Source organism: Lathyrus oleraceus, chromosome 3 (assembly GCF_024323335.1).
Source record: "Lathyrus oleraceus cultivar Zhongwan6 chromosome 3, CAAS_Psat_ZW6_1.0, whole genome shotgun sequence".
Lineage (NCBI taxonomy): Eukaryota > Viridiplantae > Streptophyta > Magnoliopsida > Fabales > Fabaceae > Lathyrus > Lathyrus oleraceus.
In genome coordinates, this window is record NC_066581.1 from 517,544,697 (window position 1) to 517,558,436 (window position 13,740).

General features: G+C 35.1%; 1 protein-coding gene and 1 long non-coding RNA gene across 3 annotated transcripts; both read right to left on the reverse strand.

The window, feature by feature from the left end:
* Positions 1–1,269: 1,269 nt before the first annotated feature.
* LOC127128568 (polypyrimidine tract-binding protein homolog 1) lies at positions 1,270–13,001 on the reverse strand. 2 transcript variants are annotated; one of them, XM_051057920.1, is made up of 10 exons: positions 12,668–13,001; positions 11,021–11,230; positions 9,135–9,197; positions 8,966–9,053; positions 8,760–8,871; positions 3,167–3,224; positions 2,986–3,090; positions 2,826–2,907; positions 2,074–2,186; positions 1,270–1,880 (listed from the first exon to the last, which is right to left on the reverse strand). In XM_051057920.1, the coding sequence occupies exons 1-10, from the start codon at positions 12,848–12,850 to the stop codon at positions 1,428–1,430; spliced, it is 1,467 nt and encodes a 488-aa protein (XP_050913877.1). In that variant the 5' UTR covers positions 12,851–13,001; the 3' UTR covers positions 1,270–1,427. The 2 variants fall into 2 exon arrangements, with proteins under 2 accessions (XP_050913877.1, XP_050913878.1); XM_051057921.1 differs by having other exon boundaries at positions 8,776–8,871; positions 8,980–9,053; positions 12,668–13,000.
* On the reverse strand, positions 9,746–11,014 carry LOC127128569 (uncharacterized). Its single transcript, XR_007805967.1, has 2 exons — positions 9,955–11,014; positions 9,746–9,849 (listed from the first exon to the last, which is right to left on the reverse strand). It is a non-coding gene; the product is annotated as an uncharacterized LOC127128569 (long non-coding RNA).
* Positions 13,002–13,740: the final 739 nt, after the last annotated feature.

The window sequence follows — 13,740 nt, forward strand, 5'->3', positions numbered from 1 at the left end:
CACTCATTTATTCACTTTTAACTAGGAAAATTATATATCTATTAAGCTATTAGATTTAAAAGAATTAAAAAGAGGATGTGTTACTTGTCTATTAGTGCATGTTCAGTTTCAGCACATTTTTGGTTATCTTTCACATCATTGCCTTGATTAGCATATCATAACATGAGAGAATAATGCAGAGGTGAGTCCTAACAAAATAGTCCTGAAAGAAGTGTGCCCTTCAATAGTGCTCACAATTAAGGCTCTCTTTTGATTTTGTTTTATTTTAATTTACCAGAAAATAAGTTACTAGGTTTAGTCCTTCATCTAACTTAATCAATGTGGCCCTTTATATATCTATCATCTTTCCTTCTATCAAGGGTGTCCCCAAGTGTCCCCAAGTTAAGGGACATGCATATGCACATGCACTAAACTTGCTGAAATTCCATTCTTTCTTTGTAAGAAGTAGTTCAATTCATTATATCAACACGATCTCTAACATTTAATAGCAGAGACAGTGAGAAACAGGCAACAACCCCAAGCTGGATACACTACAAGATCCTGCAGACAGCATGCACACAGTTGGGATTTCACATTGTCATCACAATTGGTCTAACTTGCCCGGTGAAAATCGAGCGAAACAGTTCACACTATGATTTTAACGAATCAGAAAGTCAAAATTTTAGTTGATCAATCTTGAACAACAATATAGATTATTGACTGTCGTGACTGCCATAAATTCATTCATACATAGCAGCAAGTCATACATAGCCTTTGATATGATGACAACAAAAAGTAGAAAGAGTATTGTCCACAATTTCATAAGGTTACCACAAAGCTACTAATATAATTGATTCTTTTAGTGTATTTTGGCTCGAGGTTAGATTAGAATTGATTCTGCTTTTCAAAATTAATTCTACTTAGAAGTTAAGATTTATAGCTTTTAAATTTAAATATGATTTTTTATAATGAAATTTATTATTCAACTCATTTTTGCAAGAATTTATCTAAACATAAATCGTTTTACCAGCAATTCACTTTTAGTCCTCAACAATTTTACATAATTAATTCTCTCATCAATTTTTTTCACCGCAGAACCACACACAAGTTTAATCTTGGAAGATTTGGATATATAAATAACCTTGAGAAAAAATGTTTTAACATCTTCATTTTGTGCAAAAGGAAATGTTCCATGAAAATGAAACACTTTCAAAATGGAAAAAGAAATAGTTAAGGAACATAATGAAGAAGAAAGAGAATATAATAGAATTATATATGCAACTCCAAAGCTTGTAAATTAAATTTCATTATTAAAATGACTAATGTTATCGATGATGTCATGATGATGTACTTTCCAACTGAACAGCAACTTAATAATATTATCGATCTTCTTCCATATCATTAAAGCTGTTCTCCTTTCATTGGGTTATAAGTAAAACAATAACTTTCTAACCATAATAATGCTGACCTGAAGGTGAAGCACCACCAGGTCTAACATTTGGCGGAGCCCCGGGCCGAACCATGAAAGGCGAGGAACCAGGACCGGAAGTTAAACCACCACTAGGCTGTAAATTTACATTGTGTGGAGTCCCGGGATGGTTGCTTTGAGCATGAGGTGAAGAAGCGGAAGGCATAGCTGCGGACGTATAGGTGGGCATAGTAGGATAAGCACCAGTTTGAACAGGATAAGCACCGGGAACAGATAAATAACCCGGTCTAACTGCATGCTGAGTTAGATCCCATGCCGGCCCTTGTCCTCCGGGCACTTGATTTTGAAAACCAGGAGAATTGGTATGGTACATGGGGGCAGCCTGAGGATTATGCCATACTGTTGGAGGACCTTGTGCTGCAAGCATACTAGGATGTGGAACTGTGTAGTCTCTACTTTTGTCACTGAAAGCCTGAAAACAAATTATACAACACTAAAATTAGACTCACATAAACAAATTACCCTAAAAGGTAAATTAAGTGTCAAGAACCATACATTCATTTATCAAATCTGTTTCCGATCAAGAAAGTGTCCACATTGCTTCTAAGGATATCTCTTAATTTTTTTCCCTTCATTAAGATTAACTCAAAAACACATTTTTATACCTTTACATTGAGATCAGTATGACGAGAGTATGATAGATGAAGCTTACAATAGCCACCATCATAAATGCAATGCCCCTCTAAAGCTTCTCTAGCAGCTGCTGCTGCTGTAACATCTGCAAAAAAGTATAACAAATGATCAACAACAAAACAAAATGCTTCGTCCAGAAATAGAGTAACTGGAAAGCTAGTCAATCTACTTGCGGTTAAATTTAAATGTAGAAAGAAATAGAAAAGGCCAAAATGGAATACAAGAGATCCTCCTCAAATAACATAAATGAAAAATGAAGACTGGAAAAAGAGACTCAAGAAATGATCCAAAGGTGACCAGTTTCTTTTACATAGCATTAATAGACATACATGTAAAATAACATATAGTCCTCTAATAAAAAAACAAGTTATATCATAGAGAAGCACCATAATTATTTCTATCCATTAGCCAAAAAACATCCACATTCAACATCGTAGCAGAAGGAAAGCACTTGGTCAATGAAATAACTAACAAAAGAAGAAAGAACTATGGAATAGAACTGGTTGATATGAAATGGTCAAAAACAACTGAAAACAGACCATAGGTTATCAACCCTTCAATCCAAACACTATTGCAAGAACACTATAATCCTCTGCATTAAGCAAACAAAGAAAAGAAAACTACGGAAAGAGTAGCATATATACATTGGAAATTGTGTTGTATATTAATAAAACTGGAACATAGAGCACAAACTCAAGAACTAAAAGACAAATAGGATTGATACCAGGGTACTGAACTAGTGCCTGAGTTTGACCATTCTTTTCGAACATAGCAATTTTCTGGACAGTACCAAATGCAGAGAACACCTGCAAAGATACACCAACATTGCAGAGTATAATTCACACACAAATTAGGAAATTTCACTGAAATATATAGATTCTCACCGTGTTGATGACTTCAACAGTAACAGCATACTGCATATTTTCAATGGAAGCCAAAAGTACATTGCTCTCCGGTTCTATCCTCTTCCCATCAGGACCTATAGTAGGCTGAAAATTACGAATACTCAGCACATACTAAAATAGGAAAAGTTAAAAGTTACTGAAGAATAGAACAATAAAACACCTGTACTGCCCCCTCAATAGCACTATGGTTGACAGGAAGCATAGGATTTGTATAGTCCCTGAAAAGTCATGAAAAAATTCAGTATTGTTAACTGTTATGCACTGACATATAAAAGAGGAAAATAGAAATATAGCCATGCACATTAAATAACAGACATCATCACAGAGCCAAAGCTTCAAAATAATATGAATAAATTTGTTGATATTTAAATAATAATAATAATAATAATAATAGAGGAATATTTTGTAAATATACTCTGCGTATTCTAAAATCTTCTTAGCATAGCATATTCCTTTGAAATTATGCTCTTCATTGTATTATTGGCTATTTAATAGATGTTAAGAGGTGCATTCTAAACACACGTTTTCCCCATATGCCACTCGAATTCTCTCTTTCAATATGGTATCTAGAGCCAACCCTACATTGTGCTTACTCGGTGGATCAACTGAGAAATTATTTTCGGCAAACCCTGTTTCAACTCCGGTTTTCCCCTCATTCACTGTCATGAATCGTTCCGGTACTTAGATTTCGTTAGGTTCTGCCATTGGCGGCGCCGCCTCTGGTTCTAGCAAGTCACCCCGCCAATAAAAGAGCATCTTCTGATCTATCCCGTCCCCAAAACCTCGCCACCAGCAACCCTTTAAAGAGCCCTTACGCGCGTCTCCAATCACTGATGTGAGAGAACGATGTCGTGGCCACCAGTGTAATCAAGATCGAGTGTTGGATCGTAAGATCTTACGTGCTAAGGATGCCTAAGAGAGAGATCATTTTCAGCGCCAGTGTGGTCAGGATCGAGCTTTTTGAAGCAAGATCGTAAAAAAAAGTGTTGGGAAGTAGGATCTTACATGTCATGCTAACGATCTGAGTTTTACATTCTTTCACAAGTTGGCCGATCCTACTTGAGATCTCATGCTTGACTACATTGGTCGCCACCACCGCATGTGGCGGTTCAACCAGGCTATATCAAGCTTTGGTGGGTCTCACCTTCATGTGCCGGTTCCATGTCTTTCGTTATCTTTCAGTTTTGATCTACGAAAATGTGTTTCTGTTCAAACACTACTATTTTCATCCGTCTCCGCGTCGTTTCTCACTCCATATACCCATGGTTGCTCTGGTACTCTGATTTTCAACAGTATTTTTACCAACTACATCGACTCTCCCCTTTCAATTGAGAAAATGATGGATCAAATTATGACAGTTGGGCTGACGATATCAAACAATGGGTTGAAGGTCAAGAAACGAGGATCGTCTCACTAAAATAGTTGAAAGTGTGGTTGCAGCTGAAAAATCTTCGCAGAAAAAGATTGAGCTTAAGTTTGCAATGTCACTAAGTCCACACTTCATCCTGACAACAATCTAATATTCCAGTTTGGAGTCAGGCTAAGAAACTCTACACTAATGTCTTACGGCTTTATGGAGTATGTCACCGATGGATGAGTATGATCAATTTCTGGAAGATAGATGCCTCTATTTCAATGTACATTGGTCACGTTCATATCACACTTCATGAGTTTAACGGGCTACTCCCTCCTTCCACAAGTGATCTATCTAGCTGAACAAAAGCAACGTTATCAACGCAGCACCTGCTTCAAGCTCTTTACGGTTTATATCAATAGTATTCTGCCATCCCTGATCAAATTCTGGAGTCTATTAATGTACCGGAGGGGCATTCAACTCTAAACATTGTCCAAAATGTGAGAATTGTAATTGACTCGCTCACACTATTAATCCTTGCTGGAAGTTGCATGGTAAGCTTCCAAATTCGGTAAATGTGACTCATATTGGTCTTTCTGACACTAGTCAGACCACACTTCCTACACATGTCTCCGATAAGATACAAAGATTTAGTCTGATGGTGTCAGAGTAATTAGAACAATGGTACTACTACTGCTTTAGTTGCACACACAGATAGTTCATCTCCTTGCCTCTCTCAATAATCTTCTCTTCCACGGGGCTCATGACTCTAGTGCGTCTCACCATGTTACCGGTAATAAAGGTATCTTCTTTTATCTATCTGCATTTGATTACCTGTCCAATATAATGACTACCAATGGTTCCAAACCTGATCCCAAGGGACTGGTACTATCCAAATTCTCTCTCTTTTCTAAGTTGCTTTTGTTCTCTATGCACCTGGTTGTCTATTTAATTTGCTTTCAGTTGCTCTCTCTATCCTCCAAGACATGCTCAATCAAAAATTCCCCACTTACTATCAACGCTCAGTTGGATCAAAAGTTGGTAGAGTTTATCTAAGTTGTCTAGTTTACATTGTGAGTTTTGAATTTTGTCAATTAACTTGTATTAACTTTTTTGATCGAGTCAATATACAGGCTTCGTCCTTTTTGCTTTAATGTACACTATAATGTTTGGGGTCCATTTCGTACTATGTCTAGTTTTGAGTTTAAGGACTTCATTACTTTCATTATGACTTTTCCCGTTATACGTGGTTATTTCTAATAAAGAATAGATTTGAGTTATTCTCTATCTTCGAGCTATTTTATCAAGAAATTAAAACTAAATTTGGCATGTCTATTCATTCTTTAAGAAATGATAATGCTTGTGAATATGTGTTCCATTTTAAAATTTTATGGCTTCTAATAGTATTTTTCATCAAACATCATGTCCTCATACACCTCAACAAAATAACGTAGTCGAATTCAAAAAACGGCATCTCCTTGAAACCAATCGGACCATACTTCTCCATAGTAAAGTTCTATTTTGATTTTGGAAGGATGTTGTCCCAACGGCAATTTACCTTATAAATCTTACTATTCAATCCTTGAGTAATATCCTCATTCAATCCATTTTTCCCCTTCCCCCACCCAATTCCTCCACGTGTCTTCGGGTCCACGTGTTTTGTTTACAATCGGTTTTCCTTAAGACAGGATCCCACCAAAATTAGCGTGGAACATTACCATGAAAAAGTAGAGTCTGGGTGGTTTCAATGAGAAGTCGATATTTTCTATTTGGCTATCCCATTTTATTGAGGTGTACAAGGGTTTGAAATTGATTGGACAAATATCCACGAACATTATCACTTCATATAGTACAAATAAACACACCAAATTGAGTTTTATTTTCTTGAAAAAATTAATCAAAGATAGAAAACAACTTAGATGTGTTCTTCATTAGAAATAACACGGACAAATGGAAAATTCATAGTAGACATAGTTTAAGATGGACCTCAAACATCAGGGTGCACTAAAGCAAATAGGGTTAAAGTTTGTTTATTGACTCGATCAGAAAATGACTACAAATGTGTTTTCCTAAATAACATGACTCTCAATGCAAACTACACAGCTTAGATAAACTTGTCTCCAACTTCTGAAATTTGGGATGATTTAGATGACATAATTGGGCATGGATAACAAATGGAGAATTTTGTGGTTGGCCATGCTTTGGATGTCTAAGACGTGTAGTGAATATGACCTTGAAACTCACATCCGAGTTAACCCATAGGTTGACGTTGCTAGCCCAACTATCATAATTTGACACATTCAATTTCCCAATTGAAAGGGTGAGAGGTGATGTGTTGAACTTTCCGCCTTAATTGCGGTCCGCCCCTAATCGCCTTAATTGCGGTACTTTGGCTTGCCTTCATTGCAGCCCCTAACACCTTCATTGTGTTGGCTTTGAAGGGGTGGATTTAGTCCCACATTGCTTAGAGATATAGTTTGTGTTGTGTTTATAAGTGGGGGCAATCCTCACCTTACAAGCTGGTTTTATAGGGATGAATTAGGCTCAATCCAAATTCTGATATGGTATCAAAGTCTATCCTAGATCCATTGTTGGGTTTCCAGCATCGTCCACGCTTTGGGCTCATTGAGGCCCAAGCATGAGGGGGGGTGTTGGACTTTCCGTCTTAATTGCGGTTCGCCCGTAGTCGCCTTAATTGCAACACTTTGACTTGTCTTCATTGCAGCCCCTAACATCTTCATTGTGTTGGCTTTGAAGGGGTGAATTTAGTCCCAGATTGCTTAGAGATATGGTCTATGTTGTGTTTATAAGTAGGGGCAATCCTCACCTTACAAGCCGATTTTGTAGGGATGAATTAAATCCAATCCAAATTCTGAGATGATGTAATTGATAAAAATGCTCTTGAATACATCAAAGGTACCACCACCAGCCATGTGTATCACACGGGAAAGAAACAAGTGGACAGATGAAAATACGGATTTCGGATTGTTTGAATAGGAACACGTATTTATGTCAAACAAAACTAAAAAAAGAGGAAAGTTGTGGAACCACACATAGAACACGAATCGGAGGAGATAAACGGCGGCTAGAACGGTAGCCAGACATGCCATCACATATGGCGGTTCATCGGAAAAAAAATCTCGCCAAAGGATAGGGGTCCACCGGGTAATCGCGGTGTAAGATTGTCTTTCAATAAGCTTTGGATGCCATATTGAAAGAAAATAAAAACGAGCGAATATGAGAGACATGGTGAAACCGTGTGTGTTTAGACTGCACCATGGAAGTTCTATTATATAGCCAATAATATAATGAAGAGCATTTTACAAAGGAACATGCTAAGGAATAATCTACAGAATGCACCATGGAAGTTTTATTATATAGCCAATAATATAATAAGGAGCATTTTACAAAGGAACGTGCTAAGGAATAGTCTACAGAAGAGCATACGATATGTTTAGCTAAGAGAATTCTAGAATACGCTAGAGTATATTTACATATTATTCCTATAATATTATTTAAATATCAACATAACTAAAATGGTCGACAAGCAACATAATTGATAAATCATAAGAGTGAATAGACAATTGTACTAAGTATATGTAATTTTCAAAAATAATGATAGAAGAGATGCTAGTTCACAATACAAAATTATTCATACACTTATGGTTCACAGACAATTTTTTGAGTTTATCATCACTACATCAAATTATTTTAACACAATGTTATCCTATCAGCAAGTAAAAGAAAGAAAGCAAGAAAAGAAAGAAAAGAAAGAAAAACAAAATATTCTAGGAAAAACAAGACTTCAAGTGTAGAAGCTCCATAGAAAAGAAAGAAAAAAGAACAGATAAGATATTTTTCATATAAAAGATGTACATATTCAAGGAATCAATTTGGAAACTCCAAAATAAAGAAGAAAAATCAGATAAGATACTTTTCATGTAAAAGATTGTTTTAAAAAGTAACACCTAATCATGGAAAGACCGTTTTTTCAACTGAAGAACTCAATCAGCAAAACTATAAACTGTTTCTACAAAAAGTAACCACAAATATAGGTAGTTATTCATCATCAATATCAGAGTTGTTTCCAACGACGAAGATGGAAGCCATATTACGTCGATAACAACTATAAATAATTAGTATTGAATCCCAATATGATTTCAAAGAAAACATTAAAATGAATAAAGCTAGTTCAATGCATGACAGAAAATGCATCAAACAGTTGGAAAATGATCAAGGAATTTACAAAGATGGTCATGGAAACCCAACCACATTCTGACTACCAAGCTTTAGTAACCTTTAAACTATAAAACCGTGTATATCAATTGGCATATAAGAGAACCTGAAGAAAATTTACATGCAAACACGATTGAAGGATAAATAACGATAGTTGTCTTGCCTGCTTCCATCATTACCTGCTGCGATTTGATTGAAATTTGATATTAAGATCTTTATGTGCTGAGTATGAAATACGCAAATTACAAGAACCGACATGATCTGGAAGCAGGTATCTGGATGCAAAAGAACAAGTAAATCAGCAAATTTTATGACTATTGAGCTATGAAGAGAATTAAAGACAGGGTAAGAGAAGTAAGCGGGAAATACAAAAATAATTTTGCCTTGGTATGCTTCTTCCATCCAGTGCATCCCTAGCTGAAGCAGCAGTCTCGGCATCAGTGAACTGAATCAGAGCCTGTCATGGCATAAAACATGGTTCATACACACAGTGAGTCAGGGACATTGAAGGAAGCGCAACTGACAAAAATCCACTAACCTGGAAACCTGCTGTCTTTTCAAATGTAGCAATTTTGTGAACAAAGCCAAAAGCAGAAAACACCTGAACAAAGAATTCAAAAAACTAGTTATAATGTCAGATAGCTTCACCCCAAATAAAAAGGTCAGAAGATAATAGGACGGCACATGATCGGGAACAATCACAAATGTAAAGATCACAAGGTAATGTCAAGAAGGAAAAGGAAGGTCCAAACAGATGAGAAATAAGTGCAGAATAACACCTGTAGTCATATGTGTGACCTTAGAATGGAGTACGACGCACATGATAATAATTCCAAACTGTCTCCAACAAAAGTATCTAAATATGAGAGAACACCATCTGTGATTCAACGGATTTCAGTAAAAAGTGACATGTGATTTAATCAGGTTTTTCTCGAAATTTAAATATAAAGGGTAAAATGATAAAAGTTCACATGATTAAATGAAATGAAGTGGATTGATATGAACGAATAGAGTATTAAAAGGAAGGGTCCTAGAAAATCACTCAAGAAATAACCCTTGCTACTCCCAGTAGGGAAGAGAAAAAAAAAATGTAACATGAATGAAAGATCTTTGCATGAGACCTCAAGCTTCCCAGGAAAACAACAGACAAAACCAAAATATTAAGCATAATGATAGAAACTGGTACTTTACTACAAGATTTAGGGAAAGTCTCCAATAAATACAGTACTGCACAACTTCAAAGGTCTGCAAACCTCCCCAAAATATTAAGCATAATGATAGAAACTGGTATTTTGCTACAAGATTTAGGGAAATTCTCCAATAATTACAGTACTGCACAACTTCAAGGGTCTGCAAACTCGAATGCCCCAAGTCTCTGTAAATGGAAAGATAGCTTCCCTCTAGTGCCTTCTTATTTATATACAAGACAGACAAGCCCTCCAACTAACTTGGTCTAATTATTTCCAACTAAATAACCACAATTTGGGTCGGATTACCAACCAATACTTATCAAATTTCGATACCCATTCCCCGACTTTCTTGTTTGACGAACCCGGTCTAGATGTTCTGGTAGGAGATAGTGGGTTGACCAGCTTGCACAAAACCCATTCTTTAACAACTGTTTATGGCACAGTTATGTTCCATTTTTGCATCCTCGTTTGATAAACTTTTTGAATTGTTTGCTTTACTACTAAATTAAACAAATATTAAGTTCATATCATTCCCTTCAAATCCTGTGTCTTCCTATTGTTGTCGTATATGATGATACATCTTATGGGGTTTGGTTGAAAGCTTGAAGTTATGTAAAATTATTTGCAATTACAATATACTTGTAATGATATGTCATGCTGTCCCAGGCCCAATTTTCACAAATTGTTGTAACCCAGTCCATTACTCATACTTGCAACCTAATACAAAGTTGAAGATGGCCTCACTCCAATGGAAAGTGCCATTAACACAAAAATAAAAAGTTTAAAACAGAAACTAATTGTGAATAAAGTTGCTGCCTAGTGATGTTACAGCACACTTGAAAATAAACTGCGCCTTTACAAATCCTAGTCAGCAAGACTGGAAAATTCCAAACTTTCTTAACTAGACAATAAAATGCTAAGATAGTCCAAAAAAAGAGATATTTCTGGAAGCCATTTATACGCATAATCATATATCGTTATTTCAATGTTAAATTCTTAGATTGGGCGCTTTGACTACATTCCCTTTAAGATCTACCTCAGTATTACTGGGATCATGACATTTTTATGGCATGCTTTTGAATATTCACTTCACAAATAAGCCTTAATGGTTAAAAGATCTTTAAAAATATGCAGATCAAAAAATGAAAGCAGTACAAAGTGCTTCTACCTAAACAAGCCCAGTGAGCTTACAAAATCACAAACCCAAAAGAGAACCAAATCTGTTAGCACTTACCAAGTGGATAACATCAATGCTCACATCCCCGGCTTCCACGCCCTCAATAGTTACCAACAAGACATTTCCAGGAATATCTCCAGGGCTTTTATTGTTGACAATTTCGTGTCTATTAGAATACTGTATGTAAACAGTTTTACCACGAACATGGGCAGGCTCTGAAGATGAAGCATAATATGAAACCATTGAAATTGCTTGATTTTGATCCACCTGATAAAGAACGTATACTTGAAATTTCAGATATCGGACTTGGAAAATCAGGGAAAATTGATATGAAAACAAATTCAATATCTCATGGAAGCCCCCCTAATATTGATGCCCTAACTCAAAGAGTAGAGCACAATAACAAACAACATTCTCATAGCCTAAGGAGATGGATGCAAACTATATAACACTGATGCAATCTGGTGTCTTAGAGATGCGTATCTCTGTCGGATACCAATTCAACATTGACACATGTGATTAAACTCAATCGCTTACAATTTCTCAATTATTAACGGTATCTATAAGTCAATGTCATAGTCATATACTTTATAGGATGCAAATATGCCATAAAAATACGACTGAATTGAGCACAATTTTTCTCTAGCCTTGGATCAGATCAAGATATGCGTGAATAAAACCGTAATTTAGAGATACCCCAAGTCAAAGAATCGAACCTAATAATATGAAGCACGGACACCTCAATTACGACCCCGACACTGACACGGCGACACGAATAAATTAAACGTAATCACAAGTGTCGGTGCAGGTGTTCGATACCGACACGTACACGCCTTTTTTCAGAGGTGTCGGTGCTACATATTAATAACAAGCAACATTTTCCAATAGCCTAAGGATTGATGCAAACTTCATAACCCTAAAACTACATATTGAAAGTTGAAGGCATATTTGGTGTCTGAGAGACACAGGCCTCTCTCAAACACCAACCCTTATGATCGCGGGTGTATTTGGTTTTGCGGTGACAAAAATTGATTTTAAATGGATTGATTATAAGTGATTTGAAAGTAAAATAAATTATTTTTGAACGCATTCTTGTAAAAGTGAGTTGAACAAGAAATTCGAGTTTAAACGTGATTTTTACACCGAAATTTGTTGTTCAACTCACTTTTACATAAATGTATCCAAACATAAATCAATTTACATTCAACTCACTCTTAACCATAATCAATTCTATAAAATCAATTCTCGTCACCCCAGAACCAAACATACACTAAACATCAATTCTAGAATCAAAAGCCCAAATCTAGCTTTCTATAGGAATAATCAATATTATTTCCCAGCAACTAAACATGTCAAAATCAATTCTACACCTCAGATTCCTCCAAAATTAGAACAAACATACACTACCTTCAATCACTTCCAACAACAACAACAATCATAATGTGTCTCATTAATGTTCTATCAAATACCATACTTCTATCCATCTAACTCATCAATCACTTCCATTTTTGTCAAACTATAACCATGGTCTGCAGACTCTGCATGATGTGAGTATTGATCATGTGGTTTCATAGGATGCAAATCATGTTAAATTGAGCTAAAATTTTCTCTAGATCAAGAAATCCATAATTAAAAACCCTAACAAATTTCAAAACCAAAATAGATTAAAAAAACAATAAAGAGTGAGATAAAGAGGTTAATTACAAATTCAACGAAGGCCTGATTGCGATTAGCACCGACATTACATTTGGTGTTGACGATCCTACCGAAGGGACTACAAAGTTCAACGAGTTCTTCTTCTGAACACTCCCATGGAAGGTTGCGAAGGTGAAGAACCTTGGAAGGGGTTTGGGTGTATCGGAACTGATGCTGCGTTGAAGTTGACATGGTTTACTAGTTCTCCGATTCCGATTCCGATTCCGATCCCGATTCCGATTCCGATTCCGTGATGAGCGAAAGAGTAAATTGTTGAAGATTGTAAAGAGGTGTTCGTTGTCGTCTATTGCTACACTAGTAATCTAGTAGATCCATCGTGATAACATGTTAAAAAACACAAATAAAAATTGTCCTTGAAATAATTTTAAAAATTGTCTTGAAATAATTTTAAAATTATAAAATTACAATTTCAAAACAACTTTTTTATTTAATTCTTAACTATATTAGTTAGCTTGTATATTTAGGGTACAAATTTAAATTGTTGTAATAAATATTAAATATATTAAGGTATGAGCGAAATTTTTTATTACTTCAATATTTATTTTAAAAAATATAATAAATATTGAAGATTTTTATGATTTTTCACACATATTAAAAAATATAATAATATTATTGTGAAACTGTAATTTAACTATTATAAATATATTAGAATTAGTATATATAAAAAATAATAATTTAACATTGAAATATATTTTATTTATTAAAATAAATGTCATTTTGAATCTGAGGAAGTATTTTATTTACAATATATTTGCATCATTGCAAATATTAAACACAATTAAGTTAAAGGATGAGAAATTAAATTATGTAAAGCATAAAAATGAATAAAATAAATATGCAGAAGTAGTCACATATTCATGTTTAATGAGACGAGAAAGATGTAGTTTGGGTTTTTAAAGTTTTTGGTGTAGTTAAATTTGTGAATTTTCTTCTCCTTCTCCTTTCTTTTATCTATATGAATTTTGAGAAAATGTTTTGATTTTTTTTCTTTATAAAATCCATTAAACTTAAGGAAGAGTTTTTATTTCATTTCTTTTATTTTGTGTTGGCAAACTCTAATG